The sequence below is a fragment of the Amblyraja radiata genome, chromosome 8 (assembly GCF_010909765.2).
Source record: "Amblyraja radiata isolate CabotCenter1 chromosome 8, sAmbRad1.1.pri, whole genome shotgun sequence".
NCBI lineage: Eukaryota > Metazoa > Chordata > Chondrichthyes > Rajiformes > Rajidae > Amblyraja > Amblyraja radiata.
The window spans coordinates 51,554,826-51,580,388 of NC_045963.1; the positions used below are offsets into that span (position 1 = coordinate 51,554,826).

General features: G+C 45.2%; 1 protein-coding gene across 1 annotated transcript in view; it reads left to right on the top strand.

Moving 5' to 3' along the window:
* smyd3 (SET and MYND domain containing 3) overlaps window positions 1–24,127 on the top strand; it is a 775,824-nt gene extending 751,697 nt beyond the window's left edge. Inside the window, exons 11-12 of the mRNA XM_033025885.1 lie at window positions 14,916–15,024; window positions 22,811–24,127. Coding sequence (XP_032881776.1) covers window positions 14,916–15,024; window positions 22,811–22,924 — 223 coding nt within the window. The 3' untranslated portion in view covers window positions 22,925–24,127. The remainder of the gene's footprint in view (window positions 1–14,915; window positions 15,025–22,810) is intronic.
* Window positions 24,128–25,563: the final 1,436 nt, after the last annotated feature.

Genomic DNA, 25,563 nt, shown 5'->3' on the forward strand with positions numbered 1-25,563 from the left:
GTTCTTTAACTCCTTTGCCGTAGTAACTTCTGATCTGCTGTTCTAATCACAAGCACAGACGGCCACACTCCGTGGACTGAATAAAACTGACATCTGTATTACATAGAAAGGCCAAGGCTTGCTTAAATACCAAAGAGGCTAAAGATGTTATAATTGACTGTCCATAGGGAGGTAGTAAGGGAGGTTTCCAGGAGATTTAAAAAATCTATCTGTAACTAGGTGAATTTAATTTAATGCTTAGAGTATTATTTGATTAAACCACTGAATCTGTAAGACTTTTGAGAAACTCTCCTGTTTAAAACTCAGCGGGTCAGGCTGCATCTCTGGAGAAAAGGAATAGGTGATGTTTCGGGTTGTGACCCTTCTTCCGACTGAGAGTCAGGGGAGAGGGAAAGGAGAGATATAGAAGGTACATAGAAGAAATAAATGAAAATATGCAAAAAGCAATGATGTGCAAAGAAAGGTGGAGCCCACAATGGTCCATTGTTGGCTGTGGAAAAGGTGATAACGAGGGATACAAACAGTCAAACTCAGCAGGACGACAGTGAAACGAGTCTAGGGTGAGGGAGGGACGGTGAGAGAAGGAATGCAAGGGTTACTTGAAGTTAGAGAAATCAATAAAGTGTTTGGCAACTGGGAGATCACGTGGGCCAAAGCGGACTGGGTCTGGCAGCTCCGGGCACCAAATAAGGCCTGAAAACCAGTCTTTCAGTGGTGAAGTATCATTTAATTATAAAAGATCTCTGAGTTACAGAGCCTGGTTTAGCTCAGAGGACTGCACCCTTCCGTCTGAGTCAGACGATTGAGCAGCACAGTGGCACAGCTACGTCACAGCTCCAGCAACAGGGGTTTGATCCTTATCTCCAGTGCTGTCTGTATGGAGTTCTCCCCATCACGATGTGAGACTCACCAGTTTCCTTCCATAACCCAAACACATGTCGGTTGGCAGGTTAATTGTCTGCTGTAAGTTGCCTCTGGCATGAGATGAGTGATAGAACGGGAGGGAGGGATGGTGGATTTGATGAAAACGGTGGGGACTATTGTAGTAGTGAAAGTGGACGCTTGATGATCAGGGCAGTGGGCCGAAGGGCCGGTTTCTGTGATATAAAGGAACTGCAGATGCTGGTTTATACCAAAGATAAACACAAAATGCTGGACTAACTCAGCGGGTCAGGCAGCATCCCTGGAGAATATGGATAACTGATGTTTCGGGTTCGGGATCCTTGTTCAGACTGACCCGAAACATCATTTATCCATTTTTTCCAGAGATGCTGCCTGACCCGCTGTGTTACTCAAGCACTTTGGACCTGTTTCTATGCTGCATGACTCTATGATTCTCCATGATTGTGAGTTAAAATCCCACTCCAGACAGTTAACATGAAAATCTGGAAAGACACACCTGTGCAAAACTGAAAGAGATGTTTAACTGAACACCCAATTGTTTCCTTGAGATGGGTGTTGCCTTTCATTGATGTCAGTGGGTGCTTGCAAAGGCTGTTTGGTTACCACGTGTCCTACCTTTCAACAAAGCCAACATTGCTAAAGTACTTGTAAATACAAAGAACTGCAGATGCTGGTTTATATCAAAGATAGACTCAAAATGCTAGTGGAACTCAGCCTCATTCTAAAATGGGGCTGTCTGGTCATACACTCTCCCAGGAGTGGACACATCCTCCTGTGCATTTATCCTGTCTATCAAGTTTGTTAAGCATCTTTGATTCAATGAGGATGCCTCTCATTCTTCTAATCGCCAATGAATAGAGACCCAACCTGTTCAACCCTTCTTCATTGGCAATCCCCTCATTCTTGTGAACCTTCCATGAGCTGCCCTCGGTGATAATAGCTCTTTCCTTGAATATGGGGACCAAAGCTGTACTCTTGACTTGCTTGTGCAGTCATAGTAAGACTTTGGTACTTTTATACTTCAACTCCCGTGAAATATAAGCCAGCATCCTATTTACCTTGCTAAATATTGCTGCACTTAGCTACTGCATCCTAGCATTTTCTACTGCATATAAAACATAGAGCATAGAACAGTACAGCACAAGAACAGGCCATCGGTCCACACTGTCTGTGCCAAATATAATTTTAAACTAATCTCCTATGCCTAAACGTGACCAATTCCCTGTATATCCCTGTATATCTGGATAAACAGGGTCTGATTAGGAACAGTCAACATGGATTTGTGCCTGGAAGGTCATGTTTAACTAATCTTCTTGAATTTTTTGAAGGTGTTACTCGGGAAATTGATGAGGGTAAAGCAGTGCATGTTGTGTATATGGACTTCAGTAAGGCCTTTGACAAGGTTCCTCATGGAAGGTTGGTTAAGAAGGTTCAATGGTTGGGTATTAATGGTGGAGTAGCAAGTTGGATTCAACAGTGGCTGAATGGGAGATGCCAGAGAGTAATGGTGGATGGTTGTTTGTCAGGTTGGAGGCCAGTGACGAGTGGGGTGCCACAGGGATCTGTGTTGGGTCCACTGTTGTTTGTCATGTACATCAATAATCTGGACGATGGTGTGGTAAATTGGATTAGTAAGTATGCAGATGATACTAAGATAGGTGGGGTTGCGGGTAATGAAGTAGAGTTTCAAAGTCTACAGAGAGATTTATGCCAGTTGGAAGAGTGGGCTGAAAGATGGCAGATGGAGTTTAATGCTGATAAGTGTGAGGTGCTACATCTTGGCAGGACAAATCAAAATAGGACGTACATGGTAAATGGTAGGGAATTGAAGAATGTAGGTGAACAGAGAGATCTGGGAATAACTGTGCACAGTTCCCTGAAAGTGGAATCTCATGTAGATAGGGTGGTAAAGAAAGCTTTTGGTGTGCTGGCCTTTATAAATCAGAGCATTGAGTATAGAAGTTGGGATGTAATGTTAAAATTGTACAGGGCATTGGTGAGGCCAATTCTGGAGTATGGTGTACAATTTTGGTCGCCTAATTATAGGAAGGATGTCAACAAAATAGAGAGAGTACAGAGGAGATTTACTAGAATGTTGCCTGGGTTTCAGCAACTAAGTTACAGAGAAAGGTTGAACAAGTTAGGGCTTTATTCTTTGGAGCGCAGAAGGTTAAGGGGGGACTTGATAGAGGTTTTTTAAATGATGAGAGGGATAGACAGAGTTAACGTGGAAAAGCTTTTCCCACTGAGAGTAGGGAAGATTCAAACAAGGGGACATGACTTGAGAATTAAGGGACTGAAGTTTAGGGGTAACATGAGGGGGAACTTCTTTACTCAGAGAGTGGTAGCTGTGTGGAATGAGCTTCCAGTGAAGGTGGTGGAGGCAGGTTCGTTTTTATCATTTAAAAATAAATTGGATAGTTATATGGATGGGAAAGGAATGGAGGGTTATGGTCTGAGCGCAGGTATATGGGACTAGGGGAGATTATGTGTTCGGCACGGACTAGAAGGGTCGAGATGGCCTGTTTCCGTGCTGTAATTGTTATATGGTTATATTATATGGTTATCCATATCCTAAAAGCCTCCTAAACGCCACTATGATCTCTGATTCCACCACCACCCCTGGCAGCATGTCCCAGGCACCCATCACTCTCTGTAAAAAATCTTGTCCCACATATCTCCTTTAACTTTATGCTCCCTCAAAAAACTACATTTGTCATTCATGATTTCCGCTTTATGAAAATGTACCTCCTCTGCTTAATCAGATTACAGGCCATCCCTAGATTACACATGCCCAAACTATGGGCACCCCTACATGTGAACAAGCTCACATAATATTAGTACATTCAAAAGAGACATAAGTGTGTTTGTTCCAACAAATGACAGAACTGGTTCCCTTTTCTCTCCACTCTTAGTAATTGTTCTTTCTTATATCCTATGTTCTTTTGATGCCATTTATTACAATAGGGTGGAGATACGGAGAGCATACTAATGATTTTGTGGTATTTTCTGACACGGACAAATTTGACCTACGGACGTCTGTAAAAATAGAACCTGTTCATTACATCTGTGTGACTTTCCAAATGTTCTGTAAATGCCTCCTCAATAAATGATCCTAATATTTTTCCAACGTTGAATATGAGGCTAACTGGCCTGATTTTAGTTTCCCACCCTTTCTGAATAAACATGTCAGTCTGGCAGTTTTCCAATCCTTCCTCACCTCTTAGAATCTTTTGGAAGGTTTCAATCAATGCATCCACAATCTCTGTAACCACTTATTTCGGGATGCCGGGTCCTGGATCCATTAGGTCCAAATAACGTACCATGCTTAAGTTCTATTAGTTTGCCTGACACTAATTCTCCAGTGATAATGATGGTATTTTAATCCATGCCCTCCATACTTTATCATATTGCTGGGATGTTTATCATACCGTTTACATGTAAATGCTGATAAAAATTATCTGTCATTTCCGTATTCCTCTGAACTACTTCCCCAGCTTTATTCTCCAAGGAATATATAAGCCATTTTTAATGCATTTAAAGAAGCTTTTATTGGCAGTTTTTATACTTCTACTTAATTTCCCTCTGTTTACATTAATTTTTTTGGCTGTTTTCTGAATTTATCTAAATCTTTGGGCTCATTAATAACTTTTGCTCCATATGTGTTTTCCCTTTCTCTTCCCTCCCTAATTTCCTCGGATAGCCAAGGCTGGTTGATTCCTCTCCCTCGCGCTGAGAATATTTCCTTCCCTTTGGGATATATTCTTAATGAGAGGCATAAATTATTTCCTTAAATGTCTACCACTGTTTGTCTATTGTTTTTATCTGCTAATCTCTTTGCCCAGTGCACTTTAACCAACTCTTTCCTCATTTCTTAGTAATCTCCCTTATCTAAGTGTAGTACAGTTGTCTCAGAGCCAAGTTTCTCATACTCAAATTGAATGCCAAATTCTCTCATGCTGGAATTGCTAATTCCTCGGGGAATCTTTTACTCTGAAATCATTCATTAAATCTGTCTTGTTACACATTACCAGATCCAAGATAGCATGTTCCCTGGTTGGCCCAATAACATATTATTTTAGGAAACTATCCCAAACGCACTCTGTGACTCTCTGTTTTCAAAGTCACGATACCCATTCCATTTTGTTAGCCAAGCAACATCTATCCTTTCAATCCAATTTCCTAATTAAGGTTTGACCTTTCTTTGCAAATACCACTGTTGATGTTGCAACAATTGTCTTCTCGGTCTCAAAGCTCCACATCACATCAACTTGTGTCTGAATATTTCTGCTGATGGAGGAAAGATTTATATTTCATCTGTTGGGTCAGATACATTTCGAGTCATAGAGTGTGGAAACAGGCCCTTCAGCCCAACTTGCCCACACCGGCCAACATGTCCCAGCTACATAGTCCCACCTGCCTGCACCTGGTCCATATCGCTCCAAACCTGCCCTATCCATTTACCTGTCCAACTGTTTCTTAAATGTTGGGGTAGTCCCAGCCTCAACTACCTTATCTGGCAGCTTGTTCCATACACCTACCACCCTTCGTATGAAAAAGGTTACCCCTCAGATTCCTATTAAATCTTTTCCTCTTTACCTTGAACCTATGTCCTCTGGTCCTCGATTCCCCTAATCTGTGCATCTACCCAATCTATTCCTCTCATGATTTTAATTATTTTAAATACCTCACTCAGATACCCCAATCTCACAGAGCTAATCCCACATATTTTACAGATACTGGGCCCATCTTTCACCCATTCTGTACACCAAGGACCCTCCAGTAACTCATCCTCCAACCCAGGAACTTATCAGTCACCCATCCACCTCATCCAAGTACCGTCAGTCACCCAGTCTCCACACTCGGGAAGCATCAGTCATCCATTCTCATTAGTCCCCATTCCCCACACCAAGATCTATCAATCACCCATTCACAAAAACAGAAGAAAATAGCAGCAAAAGTAAACCATCAGTCTCCTCAAATTGTCCCCCACTCACCATAGATCACGGCTGATCTATGCTGGCCTCAATTCCTCTTACATAGGAACATAGAAAACATAGAAAATAAATGCAGAAATAGGCCATTCGGCCCTTCGAGCCAGCACCCCCTTTCAATATGATCATGGCTGATCATCCAAAATCAGTACCCTGTTCCTGCTTTCTCCCCATGTCCCTTGATTCCATTCGCCCTAAGAGCTATATCTAACTCTCTCTTGAATACATCTTCTCTTTCTTCTGAATACAACTCTCTCTCTCCTGTGCCACTTCCTCATGAACCTCATTTCCTTGATCTTTCAAATATTTATCTATCTCCACCTTATATATCTGACCTCCACAACCCTTGTGGGCAGTGAATTCCAGAGATTAACTTGCTTCTGAGAGAAGATACTTCTACAAAACCCAGTTCCACCCAAAACCTCATCACCCTAACTCATCACCAATACACTGCCATTGCCGTGCTCATCGCATCATCTCTCCCACCTTGTTGCTAGTCCTTGAGTAAAGACAACAATATCTTGAAGAACTTGTATCCACAAAGAGATCCTTTGTGGTATTTTGGGATTCCGATGGAGAGATTTCAAGAGTTTCCCAGCCAGAAACGTGTGTATGGAGCAGATACCTGGCTTTACTGAGGAGGTTCTGGCCTGTTATTCTTCATATTGTCCTGGCTTGAATGCTGGTCATCTTTGGATGAACTGCACAAAAATATGTTATTCAAACTCAGTACCCTCCTGGATCACCCATACCCATTCCCCAAACCCAGAGGTGAACAGTCACCATTCTTCACATCAGAACTCGTTGTGTATTCTTATAGACCACCAGGGGCGCCGGGGAGATGGCAGCCCTGCGGCAGTCTGCTCGTTTTTTCTTTCTTTTTGTTATTTTTTTGTGCGTTAAAAGTTTGTTTTAATCTTCTTCGGTATGTTTTATGTTGGGGGAGGGGGATGGGGGGAAACTTTTTTTCAAGTTCCTACCTTCCCGGAGATGTGATCAATTTTCGGATCACCTTCTCCGGGCTCCGCGGCCTACCATCGCTGGATCTGGAGGCCTCCTCGGACTGTCATGAGCCTCACCGCGGGACGCGGACTTAACATCGGAGCGGATCCCTTGCCTGGGATCGCTCCCACCGTGGACTTACCATCTAGGGCTCGCAGTCTCAGTAGAGGCTAGTTGGGAGCTCCAATGCCGCAGAAGGTTCGACCAGCCCCGACGCGAGGTTCGAACACCCGGCGCGGGGGAGCTGACATTCCCCCGATGCGGGAGCAGATCGCCTCGACGCGGAGATCGCCACCGGCTACGGGAGTCAAGATCATCCCGTCAACGGGGGCTCGAGGCCCACAACCGAGGAAGAACAAAAGGAAGGACTTGAACTTTGTTTCGCCTTCCATCACAGTGAGGAATGTGCAGGAGTCACTGTGGTGAATGTTCATTTTAAAATGTGTTTTTGAGTCTGTTGCTTTTAATTGTATGACTGACCTGGCCAGTGAAATTCCTCGTATGTTACAAAACATACTTGGCAAATAAAGTGTGATTCTGATTCTGATTCTAATTCTGATAACACAGAACAGTACTGCCAATGGCCTACGGTAGGAAGGGAAAGGTTTAAAAGGGAGCTGAAGGTCAATTTCTTCACACAGAGAGTGGTGGAATTATTGAATGAACAGGCAGAAGAAGCAGTGGAGACGGGTACAATAATATAAAAAAGACATTTAGCGAGGTACATTGATAAGAAAGGTTAAGAGCGGTATGGGCCAAATGCGAACAAATAGGACTAGCTCAGCTATAAAACCTCATTGGCATGGATGAGTTAAGGGCCTGTCCCACCAGCATGCGATTGCATGCATCTAGCGTGACCAAACGTGGTCACTTGAGGCATATGGCCTCGCGGGACCGGTCCCACTTCGAACCGCGGAGGCGTTATGGAGTTGTGCGGGGCTGGTCCCGACATCATATTCACCAATCAGCTGGGCAGGAGGCGGGCCGACTGAATTTGGACGTCGCACAGTGACGTCATCACGCAATGGCATGCCGGGCGGCGACGTCATCGCACAACGCCACGCGCTCGGCATACGCCGTCAAGATGCTGCGTACGACGTCAAGACACTGCGTATGCCCGTCGAGGCGCTGCGTACGGCCTCATTGCGGCTGCGGGCCGACAGGACAGTGCAAGATTTTTGGACAGTGCAAGATTTTTGGAGCCCCGCACAACCCCATACCGCCGATCGAAGTGGGACCGGCCCCGAGAGGCCGTACGCCTCAAGAGACCGCATTTGGTCGTGCTAGACGCATGCAAACACATGCTGGTGGGACAGGCCCTTAAGGCTGAAGGATCTGTTTCCATGTTCTATGACTGCACCAACCATGATGCCTCTGTACACCTACCTGCCTGCATATGGTCCATATTACTTCATTCCTGCCTTTTCATGTGTCAGTCTAAATGCCTCTTAAATGTTGCTTATTGTATCTGGTTCCAGAACTTCCTCTGGCAGCAAATCCCAAAGACCCACCACTCACTGTTTAAATAAACTTGCCTCATAAAGCTACTTTAAACATTCACCCTCTCATCTCAAAGCTATGTCCTTTTGACATTGTCACCCCGGGAAAAAGACTGACCATCTAACCTATCTGTGCTTCCCGTAATTTTATGTACTCGGGTTGCCCCTCAACCTCTGATGCTCCGGATAAAACAGTCCAAGCTTGTCCAGCCTCTTCCTGTTTGATAACATACTCTAATCCTGTAACACCCTGATGAGTCTCTGCTGTACCTTCTCCAAGGCCTCCACGCCGTTCCTGCAATGTGGCAGCCAGAACTGCATATATAATAGTTGAAATGTGGCTTAACCAAAGTTTTATGAAACTGCAACATAAGTTCCCAATTTGTTTAGTCATTGACTGTTGAAAGCAAATACGCCATTTGCCTACTTTACAATCCGATCTACCTGTGTTGCCACTTTCTTGGAGTTATGAACTTGCACCCCAAGATTCCACTCTACATCAATGCTCTTAAGGGTTGTGCCACTTACCACACGAAGAGCTCTTCATTCATGTATCACCCTGGTCATTGGTAATGTCTTCACAAGTAGAACAGTTCATCATTGCAAGGATCAGGTTTCCAAAACGGAAAGTCATGTTCCAGGTGAGGTCTGCCCAGTATCCTGTACCACTGCAGCTGTTCCCAATGCTCGTCCTCGTCCTGTGGTCCCAGGGTTTGTGTGTTTGGAAAGCCATCAGGTGCACAAATGGGTTTTCATATTGGAATCATTGAAATGTTCTCCCAGCGAGCTTTGATCTTTCCTTGCAATCATCGAAGCACTGGTGCAGCAGCTGGAGACCATTAAACATGTTGGCTGTTTCCATTTGCTGGTGGTTACCGAGCTTGAGAGGCAACAGCTGCTCAGCATCAGGAGTGAGCAGGGCTCTGGAGATGCAGGAATGCGCTCTAACCTGGACTCACTCAACCGTTTCCATAAAAACCTTTTGCTTTCACCAAAGGGCTGATCACAGAGAAAAAGGTGTGGCACTGCTCGCTTTGAACTCAGCTCACTTCAGTGGTGCCCACAGCCCCCCAGCTGCAGGAGTAACTCAATACTCTGACTGATGAAGGCCAAAGTGCCAAAAGCCTTTTTGACCACCTTATCTACCTGTGACTCGACTTTCAAGGAACCTTGCACCTGTACTCCTAGATCCCTTTGCTCTATAACACTACCCAGCTTGGTCCATCACCTCCATCCGCGGCGTCGGAGCCTCGCCGCCGGTTAGCCTGGCGTCCAGGCCGCGGGTCCTCGTCTCCTCCCCCCGCCAGGCCCAAACTAACGACCAGCGACCAGCACACTATCCCACACAAGCTCGGGACAATTTATACAAACCTGTGCGCCTTTGAGTGCGGGAGGAAACCCTAACCCTAGCCCTAGCCCTAACCCTAACTCTCGGTTGCTAGGCTTGGTAGAAGTATAAATTGTCCCTAACGTGTGCGATAGTGTGCGGGGGATCGCTGGTCGGTGCGGACTCAGTGGGCCGATGGGGACTGTATCAATGAACTAAATGTGACACAGGGGCTTCAGGGGTTGGACTCGAATCCCCAATGTTCTGCCTGCTCCTCATGGGAACTAAACTGTTGGCCACGAGTTGTCCCAGAGGCAGATCTCTCTTCCAATGGTATCTCCAAACCTCCAGAGGCAGCGGGCTTTTCAACTGGGTACAGGCAATGTTGTCAATGTACAAGTGACACCCACCTGCTCCGGCCACTAGGTCTAAATACCCACCTCCCATTTTGAAGCAAGGCGAGGGGGCGGAGGGGAGGGGGGCAGAGATGGTGGTGTTGTTCCCAAAGTTTGACATTCCATAGTCAATGTTACTAAAACAGATGATGTGGCCTTTGTGAAGTATTATTAGTGGGATCTAGCTGTCACAGGCTGGGTCCACAAATGGGGGGCGTCGGGGAAAGTGGCGGGGGGGGGGGGGGGTTGGAGAGTGGGAGAAGGGAAGGAGAGAGGGAGAAAGGGATGTGAGGGGAGGGGGGGGGAGTGGAGAATGGGGAGAAGAGTGGAGCGGGGGGAAGGGAAGAAGGGGGGAGAGGGAGGGGAGAAGGGTGGGGGGGCAGTGGAGAAGAAGGGATGAGGGAGGGAAGAGGGGGTGGAGAGGGGAGTTCAGTCTACACTTACTGAATCCATCCCTGTGAAAAGTTAGAGATGGCGATTGAAAGCGGACCAATACATCTGTAAATAAAACAGGACAGACATCTTTTCATTTGCACAATTGATTTTATTGTATTAATTTTAATATATTAATGTTTAAAATCCATGCATTGAAGGAAGAATATTTTACAGCCCATCTGCGGTCCCTAACCCCAACCCTAACCCTAACCCTAATCGGGCGTCACCCGCAGGACGGCATACGTCAGCGTGTGAAAGGGCGCACAACACGATGAGACACCCAGATGTCGCCCCTGGATTTTGAACATTCCAAAATCCAGGGGCGACAGAGAGTCACTGCGCGTCATTACATGCGTCACCACGCATCACCCGACCACGACTCCACAACCTCTTTTCAGGCTGTCACCAAAAAAGTTGCCCAAGTGGGACAGGCCTATCACGCTACAAAACTTGAGGGCAAGGCTTTCGAAGGCAGCGTCGGCGGCAAATTTCTCCTTGGCCAGGTTCTTGGTCACCTTGGGCTCGAGCCCGCAGTGCTCGAAGAAACTGTCCAAGCCCGAGCAGGCTCGGGAGAAGCGGCAGCTGAGGTCGGAGCGCGAGTGCCATAATCCGTCTTCACCAATCCGCCGCTTGAGCGGCTCCTTGGGGCGACCTGCTGCTGATTCTCGTGGCGCTGCTGGCGTGGTTACTTGTGCACCCAAGTAACCCATGGGTGCTGCTGGTGTAGTTACTTGTGCACCCTAGGGTGTTGCTGGCGAAGCAGCTGTTTCTCCCTGGAGTGCTGCTGGTGTGGTTACTTGTGAACCCTGGAGTGCTGCTGGTGTGGTTACTTGTGAACCCTGGAGTGCTGCTGGTGTGGTTACTTGTGCACCCTGGGGTGCTGTACTTTCTGCTAATTCTCCCCCTTCTGACGTTGCTGCTCCTGTTGCCGGCCCCTGCTGCTTGTCGCCCCGGCCGCTAGAGCCGGGCAGCAGTCGTCGGACCAGGCGGCCACTGCCCTTGAAACTGCGGGCGCTGCTGGTGGCCACCGCTCCCCGCACGAACTCGCACTTCTGCAGGTACATGACCAGCGAATCGGGCCTGAGCTGCTTCTTGGAGCTGGAGCGATGCACGATGTCAGGCGGGAGCACCAGCTGCCTGCTCTGCTGGGGGCTGCCGGAGACCAGGTAAGTCTTTGTGTTGCTGCTGGCTCTGCTGCCGCTGCTGGAGGCAGAGCTGCCCAAACCATTGGGCTCCACTTTGCACCCCCTCGACCTCTGGCTCTTCAAGTACGGCCTTGTCGGCAGCCAGTCTCTCCACGACGCTCTGCCGAACCCCGCCTGTTCCCCTCCATTTGACTGCAGGGGTAGCCGGGACCTTTGGTCAGGAGCCTGAGCAGCAGAGAGATGCTCGCCTCGGACGGCTTGCTTGCAGTGGGCGCGATCTCGTTCGGCATCTTATTTTGATCCAGCCAACGAGGACAAACACGTTTTCACATCCGCGAAGAAGCAAAGACCAGGACTTCCATGAGCAATGACAGGCTGTCTGCAGTCACCTTAATCCACATTCACTATGAATTAGCCCATGACTTGGACAAAGTGGTGACTAGGTTTGCACAGTTACATTCTTGGCAAATGGAACTGGAAAATGTGATTCATGGCTAAATGGCAATATATGCTGGTCTGCCAAGAGTGTTGTCAATGTCTGTGAGAGGAACCCTGAACTGTCTGCTAATCCCCTCACATTTTGGGAGCTCAAACAGGGCACTGCAAGAAGAGGTAGATGTCGTGCCACCTACACCAGTGTACTAGTTGCGGAATGACACAGGCCTTGGACAGCGTTAAGGAATTGAGGACTGCCATTAAAGATAAAGTCTCACTTTGGGAGACCAAACGGGGCACTGCAAGAAGAGGTAGAAGTAGGGCCACCTACATCAGTGTACTGCGGAACGACACATGCTTTGACAGCATTCACAAACTGAGCACTGCCATGCTAGGTAAACTGGTCTTTAGTGGTATCTTCATGGAACCAGGAATGGCATATGGGCTAAGGCCAATAAATGCCCTTGCATTAGTAGAAGCAGTGGTAAATGGCAATATACATCCAGGAACACCTGAATGATTTTGCTGCATCATGCCAGCATGCTGAGTGTTGAGTGACAGTGAACTAAGAACTAATTCCAGTCATCCTGGTCAGCATGGCTCAACAATAGTAACACTGGGTGATTTTTTTAAATTGTACTTACCATGCTACTCACCTTTATGTGACATTTACCAGGAGCATCTGAATGATTATGCAGCATCATGCCAGCATGTTTGATTGTTTGGTAAGCTATATGATGAATTTGAATTTTATGTTATGTCATTATATATTTTTATATGTTATGGAATCAAAATCACGAATTATAAATTCACATTTCAAAAATGGTTTCACAATTCAGTAGTACTGGTTTTCAGTATTCCATACTGATATTTGAGAATACATGAGGTTGCATGCAAAATGCTGATTTTCAAAAATCCTGTTTCTGTGTAGTACGTTCTATTGCATTTATGTGAGAAATACCGATTTCCCCAACAAAATACCGATTTTCAGCCATCAAAATACAGAAATGCTCAGTGAAACTTGGCAGCTCTGCAATTATTCACAATCACATTATGTTCGAGAATTCAAAATGTGATTTGTGATATTTTTTATGAGTCATCATGGAACTGAATTTGTTATAATAGTATGACAGTAAAATAGGTTAGTTTGAAAGCGATCATAGTAATGTAAATGCGCCATTTAGTTTGACTTTAATTTTCATGATGGAAATTGAAGTTGAATTAAATGTTGTATTCACATCACTATTCCATGTTGAAATTGATATGATGTGAAGTTGTTAGGTCAGAAGGACTATTTAAGGTGCACTGCACACATTAACACAGTCTAACAGTAACAGGCAATCAAATCAACACACAAAACATTTTCTAAAAAAAGGTTTTCTTTACTGCAAAAGCTTACAGTATTTTATTTGCAGTTTTTGCATGCTCCTTTATAACATTTTACATCATATTTTACAACAGTACAACTTGATTATTAAAACAAGGACAACAATTCTTGATTAAAAAAAATGTATACAACAACGACCCCAATCATCCCATTCCACACACTAATCACTCTTGACTCAACCAATATTATTTCTGAAATATTGGTCATAGATTTGGTGCAAAAATGCTCCAAACTAAGGCTCAGATTGCACCAGAGAGCATCCAAAACCCCAGAGCTTCCAGGGCCCTTAAGCGGGCCCTGGACCCGGGCCGCGAGGGACTTCTCGCTTGTGATGTGCACTGCGCGCACATTATTTCACATAATTTTTTGTAATCCTGCACGCCACCCCCCTTTTTGAAAAGCTTCGTACGGGCCTGTATTAATAAATCCAAGAATCTCTTCAGAAAATCAAATTTCTAACGTGATCTAACATGAGACATTGATCAGCAAGGACCCATCCCATTCATTATTAACAATATTTTAAGATCATATTGTTGATATTTTGGGATTCAGACACAGAGGTTTGAAGAGTTTCTCTGGCCAGAACAAAATGATGCTTCTATCAGGTAGATAAAGTGATTGGTGTGGTTTGATTACTTGCTAGATACATTTGGGGGGCATAGCTGTTAATTCTTGATATTGTCCTGGTATTCATATTGAAATTGGTATTGGTTTATTAAGTTACATATACGGAGACACGGTAAAATATGTTTCTGCTATCCACGGAGATCATACCATACATGAGTACAACGGGTTGTGCAAGGAGAAAATAAACAGAGTGCAAAATATAGTGTTACTGCTACTGTAAATGTTGCTGTAATCAATGTTGCTTTAGTGCTGGTGGCTGCTGCTCCATTCATCATGGCCAGAGATCTGACCGTTCATCTATGGAGACGAGTGTTTGAGAACAATGGCACTGGATATCTGTATGCTTGTCAGCTTGAATGCCCAGGATATGTGCTGCCGAACATCTGCAGCAGCCTGAGTTTGAGTCGGCGCTGCCTGTGTGGAGTCTCCTTGTGAGCTGGGGGGGTTTCCCCCGGATGGTTCATTTACCTCCAATGTAGAGTTTGGCAGGTGAATCAGCCACTCAAAGCTGCCCTTAGTGTGTAGGTGAGAGATAGAATCTGGGGAGGAAATTATGATAACATTGGGGGAATAAAATGAGTTTGTATTGGAATTAAGGTAACAGTGGGTGTCAGTGGACTGAAGGGGCTGTTTTCATGGACTATTATTCTACACATGTCGCTTCTTCTTGAGATTAGCTTCTCTTGAGTTACCACCCCTCACCAACCAGCTCTGATATAAGAAGCACTTCTCTCTATTTGACCTACGGTGTTGTCTTTGTTTCCAGGTTGTATTATGCTGGTCCTCACCCCGTGAGAGGAATCCAGCTCATGAGAGTGGGCAAGCTGCAGCATCACCAAGGGAAGCTGAGCCAAGCACTGGACATGCTAAAGCAGGTCAGTCAGCCCCTGGGTCGGCAGCAAGGGGGGCCACACTGCTCGCTCACTTACACCGAAGATGCTGGACGCATCGCGCTCCTCTCAACACCAGAGTTGTTGCCCATTCGGTCAGACAGAAGACCTTTAGCACTAGTTCTCGTGATTCTGCCGGCCCTGCTTAGAATCTTTAGCACTCTCTTTTGTTTATAAGCCAAAATAGTCTGTTTTGTTTTAATTGGAAGGAGGATTAGAGGGGAATTAAGGATTTTTGTTGTTGTCGCCCAGTATATTTTTTGCAACTCCAGGTCTCAAAAACCTGCAGTGACAGCAGACACCCTCGTCATACTCAACATGTACCTAAATGACAACTGAACAGCTGTGTCTTGCACGGTTTGAAGGAACAGGAAATAGGATTAATTGTCTGTTTTTGGAATGGCACGGACATAGTGGACTCTTTCTGTGTACTGTATTTCTGATTACCATAGAAGAGGCCAGTCGGCCCATCAGCTTGTGTCCAGTCTTCGAGAAACCGGTCTAGTTTTATTCCACACCTTGGCTTTCCCCATAATCTTCCAAATTAGTTCTATTAAGAAACATTCCCGATAGTTGCCTCAGAGTTCGAAGCAAACCTGTATCCATCACCCTCTCAGCCTGTGCATTGTAGTGACGGCATAAAGACTTGCATTTAGAAGCATAGAAACATAGAAATTAGGTGCAGGAGTAGGCCATTCGGCCCTTCGAGCCTGCAACGCCATTCAATATGATCATGGCTGATCATCCAACTCAGTATCCTGTACCTGCCTTCTCTCCATACCCTCTGATCCCCTTAGCCACAAGGGCCACATCTAACTCCCTCTTAAATATAGCCAATGAACTGGCCTCGACTACCCTCTGTGGCAGAGAGTTCCAGAGATTCACCACTCTCTGTGTGAAAAAAGTTCTTCTCATCTCGGTTTTAAAGGATTTCCCCCTTATCCTTAAGCTGTGACCCTTTGTCCTGGACTTCCCCAACATCGGGAACAATCTTCCTGCATCTAGCCTGTCCAACCCCTTAAGAATTTTGTAAGTTTCTATAAGATCCCCTCTCAATCTCCTAAATTCTAGAGAGTATAAACCAAGTCTATCCAGTCTTTCTTCATAAGACAGTCCTGACATCCCAGGAATCAGTCTGGTGAACCTTCTCTGCACTCCCTCTATGGCAATAATGTCCTTCCTCAGATTTGGAGACCAAAACTGTACGCAATACTCCAGGTGTGGTCTCACCAAGACCCTGTACAACTGCAGTAGAACCTCCCTGCTCCTATACTCAAATCCTTTTGCTATGAAAGCTAACATACCATTCGCTTTCTTCACTGCCTGCTGCACCTGCATGCCCACTTTCAATGACTGGTGTAACATGACACCCAGGTCTCGCTGCATCTCCCCTTTTCCTAATCGGCCACCATTTAGATAATAGTCTGCTTTCCTGTTTTTGCCACCAAAATGGATAACCTCACATTTATCCACATTATACTGCATCTGCCAAATATTTGCCCACTCACCCAGCCTATCCAAGTCACCTTGCAGTCTCCTAGCATCCTCCTCACAGCTAACACTGCCCCCCAGCTTAGTGTCATCCGCAAACTTGGAGATATTGCCTTCAATTCCCTCATCCAGATCATTAATATATATTGTAAATAGCTGGGGTCCCAGCACTGAGCCTTGCGGTACCCCACTAGTCACTGCCTGCCATTGTGAAAAGGACCCGTTTACTCCTACTCTTTGCTTCCTGTTTGCCAGCCAGTTCTCTATCCACATCAATACTGAACCCCCAATGCCGTGTGCTTTAAGTTTGTATACTAATCTCTTATGTGGGACCTTGTCGAAAGCCTTCTGGAAGTCCAGATACACCACATCCACTGGTTCTCCCCTATCCACGCTACTAGTTACATCCTCGAAAAATTCTATAAGATTCGTCAGATATGATTTACCTTTTGTAAATCCATGCTGACTTTGTCCAATGATTTCACCACTTTCCAAATGTGCTGCTATCCCATCTTTAATAACTGACTCTAGCAGTTTCCCCACTACCGATGTTAGACTAACTGGTCTGTAATTCCCCGTTTCCTCTCTCCCTCCCTTCTTAAAAAGTGGGGTTACGTTTGCTACCCGCCAATCCTCAGGAACTACTCCAGAATCTAAAGAGTTTTGAAAGATTATTACTAATGCATCCACTATTTCTGGAGCTACTTCCTTAAGTACTCTGGGATGCAGCCTATCTGGCCCTGGGGATTTATCGGCCTTTAATCCATTCAATTTACCCAACACCACTTCCCGGCTAACCTGGATTTCACTCAATTCCTCCAACTCCTTTGACCCGCGGTCCCCTGCTATTTCCGGCAGATTATTTATGTCTTCCTTAGTGAAGACGGAACCAAAGTAGTTATTCAATTGGTCTGCCATATCCTTGTTCCCCATGATCAACTCACCTGTTTCTGACTGCAAGGGACCTACATTTGATTTAACTAATCTCTTTCTTTTCACATATCTACAAAAACTTTTGCAGTCAGTTTTTATGTTCCCTGCCAGTTTTCTTTCATAATCTATTTTTCCTTTCCTAATTAAGCCCTTTGTCCTCCTCAGCTGGTCTCTGAATTTCTCCCAGTCCTCCGGTATGCTGCTTTTTCTGGCTAATTTGTACGCATCATCCTTCGCTTTGATACTATCCCTGATTTCCCTCGTTATCCACGGATGCACTACCTTCCCTGATTTATTCTTTTGCCAAACTGGGATGAACAATTTTTGTAGTTCATCCATGCAGTCTTTAAATGTCTTCCATTGCATATCCACCGTCAACCCTTTTAGAATTAATTGCCAGTCAATCTTGGCCAATTCACATCTCATACCCTCAAAGTTACCTTTCTTTAAGTTCAGAACCATTGTTTCTGAATTAACAATGTCACTCTCCATCCTAATGAAGAACTCAACCATATTATGGTCACTCTTGCCCAAGGGGGCACGTACAACAAGACTGCTAACTAACCCTTCCTCATTACTCAATACCCAGTCTAAAATAGCCTGCTCTCTCGTTGGTTCCTCTACATGTTGATTTAGATAACTATCCCGCATACATTCCAAGAAATCCTTTTCCTCAGCACCCCTGCCAATTTGATTCACCCAATCTATATGTAGATTGAAGTCACCCATTATAACAGTTTTGCCTTTGTCGCACGCATTTCTAATTTCCTGTTTGATACCATCTCCAACTTCACTACTACTGTTAGGTGGCCTGTACACAACACCCACCAGCGTTTTCTGCCCCTTAGTGTTTCGCAGCTCTACCCATACCGATTCCACATCCTCCAAACTAATGTCCTTCCTTTCCATTGCGTTAATCTCCTCTCTAATCAGCAACGCTACCCCACCTCCTTTTCCTTTCTCTCTATCCCTCCTGAATATTGAATATCCCTGGATGTTCAGCTCCCAGCCTTGGTCACCCTGGAGCCATGTCTCCGTGATCCCAACTATATCATAGTAATTAATAGCTATCTGCACATTCAACTCATCCACCTTATTACGAATGCTCCTTGCATTGAGACACAAAGCCTTCAGGCTTGTTTTTACAACACTCTTACCCCTTATACAATTATGTTGAAAAGTGGCCCTTTCTGATTTTTGCCCCGGTTTTGTCTGCCTGCCACTTTTACTTTTCACCTTGCTACCTATTGCTTCTACCCTCATTTTACACCCCTCTGTCTCTACGCTCACACATTTAAGAAACCCTTTCCCTTTAACTCCATCCTCCACTATCCCATTCGACACCGCACCCCCCTTATTCAGTTTAAAACCACCCGTGTAGCAGTGGCAAACCTGCCTGCCAGAATGCTGGTCCCACACCTGTTAAGATGCAATCCGTCCCTTTTGTACAGTTCCCCCTTACCCCAAAACAGATCCCAGTGATCTAAGAATCTAAATCCCTGCCCCGTGCACCAGTTCCTCAGCCACACGTTCAGGTCCTGTATCTCCCTGTTCCTGCTCTCGCCAGCACGAGGAACTGGAAGCAAACCGGAGATAACAACCCTGGAGGTCCTGCTTTTCAGCATTTTTCCGAGCTCTCTAAAGTCACGCTGCAGAATATTCATCCCCTTCTTTCCGACATCATTTGTGCTGACATGCACTATCACTTCCGGATGTTCACCTTCGCCCTTGAGGATTTTCTGCACTCTGTCCGTGACATCCTGGATCCTGGCACCAGGAAGGCAGCACACCATCCTCGCATCCCGTCTGTTGCCGCAGAAACCCCTGTCCGTACCTCTCACAATGGAGTCTCCCACTACAATGGCGTTGCCTGCCTTAGACCTTTTTGGTTTTGGCTCAACAGCCCTATTCGCATCACAAGCCAGTCCGCCGCCCAGTGTAAACACCTCTTCTGTCCCGACAGCTTCTAAGTGGGTGAACCTGTTCACAAGAGGTACAACACCCGGGGACGTTGGCATTCCATGCTTCCCTCCCGTTCTCACTGTCTCCCACCTTCTCTCTTCCAGTACCTTAGGTGTAACAATCGTACTGTAGGACTTGTGGAGGAACGACTCCGTTTCTCGGACGAACCGGAGGTCATCCACTTGCTTCTCCAGTTCCCCAACACGGCCCTTCAGGAGCTCTACCTGGATGCACTTCTCGCATTTGTAGCAGCCAGAGGCACTAGCGGTGTCCTTGACCTCCCACATACTGCAAGCATCGCACTAAATCAGCTTGCCTGACATCTCCTTCTTTCGTCTCCTCGCCGAAGACTCTCGAGCCAAAGACTCACACTTTTCTCACAAGGCCGCTCACTCACTGCCGCTCGCTAAGAGCAGTCTTGCTTAAATTGACTGATAAATTGCCTGATTTACCAATTTACAAACCAAATTCCTCAGTTTTCAACTGGTTTCCCAGCACTGACTCACTTCTCTCCTCCCACTTGGGCTAGAGCCTTTTGAGAGATGAAAGAATTATCCTATTAAAAGAGGCTAGACAGTTTTGGTTTTAGCATAAAACATGGAACATAGAAGAGCACAGCTCTGGAACAGATCATTCTGTCAGCGATATCTGTGCCGAACAGGATACCAAGTATCTCTTGCTAAGCTCCTGCTGCTGTTGTTGCTCCCAAAATCTACAGCAGTTCTGAGTGCATTTATAAAGATTTATTTCAGAAAACCTCTGAGATGCAAAGTGATGTGCTGTCTATTTTGCTAGTGAAAGCAGGCATGCTGAGAGCCTGGGAAATGTTGATGTACAAATGTGCTTTGGTGTTCTTGTACACAAGTCACTGAAAGCTGACATGCAGGTGCGGCAGACCATGAGGGGGGTAAATGGTATGCAGGCTTTACGTGCAAGCGAATCTCAGTACAAGAGTGAAGATGCCTTTCTACAGTTATACAGGGCCTTCCTGAGACCACAATTGGAACAGCATTTAGAATGTTAGCATGGTTACCTAAAATAGAATACACGCTGCAGGAAGAGTGCAGCAAAGATTCACCAGTCTGGTTCCTGAGATGGCAGGTCTATCAGATCAGGTGAGCTAAGAAGAATGAGGGATGTCTTCATTGAAATGTACAATATTCTTAGATCTCCACAAAGACAGTGGTCAAGTTGTTTGAACCACTGGATTGCTGTACTACTGCAGCACTGAGCGGAATTGGGAAGTCAATAGGATCAGTGCAGATTAGATTTAGGAGAAAACTCTCAAAGGGCAAGTTTAGTTACCAGGATAGATTCAGAAGGCAAAGCTTCTTTTAGAAACATAGAAACATAGAATTTAGGTGCAGGAGTAGGCCATTCGGCCCTTCGAGCCTGCACCGCCCTTCAATATGATCATGGCTGATCATCCAACTCAGTATCCCGTACCTGCCTTCTCTCCATACCCTCTGATCCCCTTAGCTACAAGGGCCACATCTAACTCCCTCTTAAATATAGCCAATGAACTGGCCTCGACTACCCTCTGTGGCAGAGAGTTCCAGAGATTCACCACTCTCTGTGTGAAAAAGGTTCTTCTCATCTCGGTTTTAAAGGATTTCCCCCTTATCCTTAAGCTGTGACCCCTTGTCCTGGACTTCCCCAACATCGGGAGCAATCTTCCTGCATCTAGCCTGTCCAACCCCTTAAGAATTTTGTAAGTTTCTATAAGATCCCCTCTCAATCTCCTAAATTCTAGAGAGTATAAACCAAGTCTATCCAGTCTTTCTTCATAAGACAGTCCTGACATCCCAGGAATCAGTCTGGTGAACCTTCTCTGCACTCCCTCTATGGCAATAATGTCCTTCCTCAGATTTGGAGACCAAAACTGTATGCAATACTCCAGGTGTGGTCTCACCAAGACCCTGTACAACTGCAGTAGAACCTCCCTGCTCCTATACTCAAATCCTTTTGCTATGAAGCCATTTTCTTTGGAACGGTGAATGGCAAGGACTCTGCTTCCATCATCCCTTGATAGAGATACTTCTAAAGACTCAAACCATTTAAAGAGATAAATATTGCCTCATCACTGTATTAAATGGTCATTCTGCAACACAATGATCCCTTGTGCTAGATTATCCTAGAAAAGTAAACATCCTCTTCACAGCCACCCTCTCAAGGAACCTCAGGATCTAAAGTCTTAATCAAGTAATCTCACACTCTTTTGAGAGATGAAAGAATTATCCTATTAAAAGAGGCTAGACAGTTTTGGTTTTAGCATAAAACATGGAACATAGAAGAGTACAGCTCTGGAACAGATCATTCTGTCAGCGATATCTGTGCCAAACAGGATACCAAGTTAAACTAATCCCTTGTGCCTGCATAGGATTCATATTCCTCTGTTTATATTTATATTATTATTTATGTGCCCATCTAATACCCTCTTAAAATGCCACCATTGCATCTGCTTCCTGCACCCCTGATGATCTCGGGATGTGTAGGAAGGAACTGCAGATGCTGATTTAAACCGAAGATAGGCACCAAATGCTGGAATAACTCAGCGGGACAGGCAGCATCTCTGGAGAGAAGAAATGGGTGACATTTTGGGTCGATACCCTTCTTCAGTCTGAATCCAGCATTTTGGGTCTGTCTTCAATGATCTTTGGATCCCTTACCATGAAAGCAGAGTGAAAATGAGTGAGTCAGAGTACCTGACGGCAAAATGGATCAGAAGGTGAAATGCATCCTTTAAAATGCTGCTTACAAATTCTCGAATCCCTTGAAACTTGTCCTTAATCGAGTCACCACTAGCTAGCTGTCTGACCTTCATTATCAAATCTGAGCACACAGCATGTAACCTGAGCCTTTGAGGGAAATGCAGTGCTGCTCCTGCCTCAGTCACTCTCCCTTATCCTGTCAATGGGAAGATTGAATTCTGGTGTTAATTGCTCTGGATGAGACTCTGCTAAACTGAAAGTCATTAACATAGCAACAAATTAGGATTTATTTCAATTGTTCTGATATTTGTGCGGTGCTATATTCTAATAGTTCAAATCCATTTGCCCTTATCGTGAGCAGAAAAAAAATAATATGGTGTTTAGAAATGCAGCAGGCACATTATTAGCTGTTATTCTTACTGCTGTGCATGCTAAGGTATAAATTTGCATAATATTACACGGTTCTGCAGAGCTCAGTCCTGATAGACTGATCCGGGAGCAGATAGACAAAATAGCTGTTGAGTCACTTATTGCTATGGCAAGGTGGGATTTGTATGACCCGTTCACCTTGTTCGAGGAAGGCGTCACGGTGTATGAGATGGAGGGGAGCTGGAAATGGACTGTATTCTCAGCATCTGAATGTCAGGCTGATTTGTTCCATTTGTTCCTACCAGGCTTTTGACATTCTGAAGGTGACCCATGGAAGAGAACATCCCCTGACTGACAACCTGCGGCAGCTCCTGGCAGACTGCGAGGCTGAACTCAGCAGCAGACTGCAGCACATGTGAACGCCGGCCAGTGTGCGAGTATGTACACAGGCACCGCACATCCACACGTTCACACGCACTTGCAAGTGTGACCCTCTGGATATGTGTGCAAACGTTTGTGCTGAACTACTTGTATGTATGTACGTGCAAATACCCAGATACGTAGGTGTGTGTGCATAAGGCATGTCTCAAGTGCCTTTAATGCTAGACCAAAGCAAAGAAAGAGAGAAATAGTTGTTTAAATAATAGCAGAAAATGCTGGAAATACCCAGCAGATCAGGCAATGGTTCTGTGGTTTGTTATTGTCAAATATGCTCAGCACAGTGAAATTCTTTAGTACAACCACAAATGCACAGTCGCCACAATGTTGGTGTCGTTTAAAAAATACAATAAAGAAAAAATACAGAAAACACAAACAGTGCTAAATCCAGTCTACAGCATCTATGGAAAGAAAAATATTTCCAGGCACTAATGCCAATGTAAGTTATCCTTCAGTCTACACGTGGTCTATATGCCTCCATTCCCTGCCTCTGGAACTCCCCTGTTGTAACTGCTTCCACCACCACTCCTGGCAGCAGATTCCAATTTAGCAAATGTGACCTAACTAAAGTTTTATCCGGTGACAAAATGACTTCCTGACTTTTAAATTTGGAGAATTTTATGGAGGCCCATCAGTGCTGTCTCTCTAGTGCTTTGAGATGTTGCCATTGACTGTCCAAGTCTCTGAAGCCTACAAGATGGCAGAGGTCACTGCCGCCAGATAAATCATGAGCTTTTTTTTGGAATTGAGGTCCATAAACACTTCGTTCCTCAGTCAATTGCAAAAGTGTACTGAAGATAACGGTGATTGTCATACATTTGTTTAAGAAAGAACTGCAAATGCTGGAAAAATCGAAGGTAAACAAAAATGCTGGAAAAACTCAGCGGGTGAGGCAGCATCTATGGAGCGAAGGAATAGGTGTTGTTTCGGGTCGAGACCCTTCTTCAGTCTTCATACATTTGTTGAGAAATGGCTCCCCAGAAATGAGAACGTAGATTAACTTTTCCAGGACTTCTATTGACCTTTATTGTCTGAAGGCAATGCAAGGCGACAAGGGTTGATAGACCCCTTTATTTTGTGGATATTTAGTGTACAACACATCCTCTAAAATGCTTCAATGAATGAGTTAACAATGACTTCAAACACATGCATATACAATATAATAATAATAATAATAATAATAATAATAAAAATAATAATAATAATATCTTTTATTGTCATTGCACATCAGTGCAATGAGATTTAGTATGCAGCTTCCAACCGATGTCAAAACATAAATAAATAAATAAACTGTGCGACGTGACCATCTGAGGGAGACAGTCCAGGCGGGGTGGGGGGCACTCAGCAGGGCCGGTTCAGAGCCGCTATAGCTCTGGGAATGAAGCTGTTCCTGAGTCTGGAGGTTCGGGCGTAGAAGGCCTTGTAACATCTGCCGGAGGGAAGTAGTTTGAACAGTCCATTACAAGGGTGTGAGGAGTCTTTATGGAAGCTGACGGCATCATGTGTGGTAGATGCCCTCCAAGGCTGGTAGCTCTGGCCCAATAATCCTCTGTGCTCTGTGTACGACGCGCTGAAGAGCTCTCCTCTCCGCCTCCGTGCAGCTGAGATACCACACAGAAATGCCATACGTTAATATGCTCTCTGTGGTGCAGCGGTAGAAGGTTGTCAGCAGCTGTTGGGGTAGACCAGTCTTTTTTAATGTCCTCAGGAAGAACAGTCGTTGCTGTGCCTTCTTGACCAGCGCAGCGGTGTTGGTGGACCATGTGAGGTCCTCTGAAATGTGAGTGCCCAGAAACTTAAAGCTGGACACTCTCTCCACACTTTCCCCGTAGATGGAGATTGGGGCGTATTCTCCATTATGGGACCTCCTGAAGTCAATAATCAGCTCCTTGGTCTTGGAGGTGTTTAGTGACAAGTTGTTACATGCGCACCAGTCCGCCAGGTTCTGCACTTCCGCTCTGTAATTTGTTTCTTCACCGTTGGTGATCAGCCCAATCACTGTTGTGTCGTCTGCAAACTTCACGATGGTGTTGGTGTCGAATGCAGGAACACAGTCGTGAGTGAAGAGGGAGTAGAGCATGGGGCATAGTACACAGCCCTGTGGTGTGCCGGTGCTCAGGGTGATAGTGGAGGACAGGTGCGGGTCCAGTCTCACTGCCTGCGGTCGCTCCGTCAGAAAGTTCAGGATCCAATCGCATATCGGCGAGCTGAGGCCTAGCTGGTGGAGTTTGGTGGTGAGCTTGGTGAAATACCATAGATACAGAAACACTAAAACAAATGACCGGATTATTATCGCATTGGTGTTTGTGGGAATGTAATATTCCTCGACATAATAATGTATTTGCAGCATAATGGCAATCATGAGTAATAATTTGTCACCTTCAGGTGAATGACCTTTACTTAGTTCTGATGAAAGGTCACTGAGCTGAAATCTGTTTCTCACTCTATCAATGCCGCCTGACCTGCTTAGTGTTATAGCAGCATAGCTTTTATATTAAATTTCCACTAATTGAGGACATTTCTGTAATATTAAAGCATATGCTTTCAGAATATATCATAAACAATACTATATGTCGCATTACCCTGACTCCTTGCTAAGAACATATTCTGTGGTAACAAT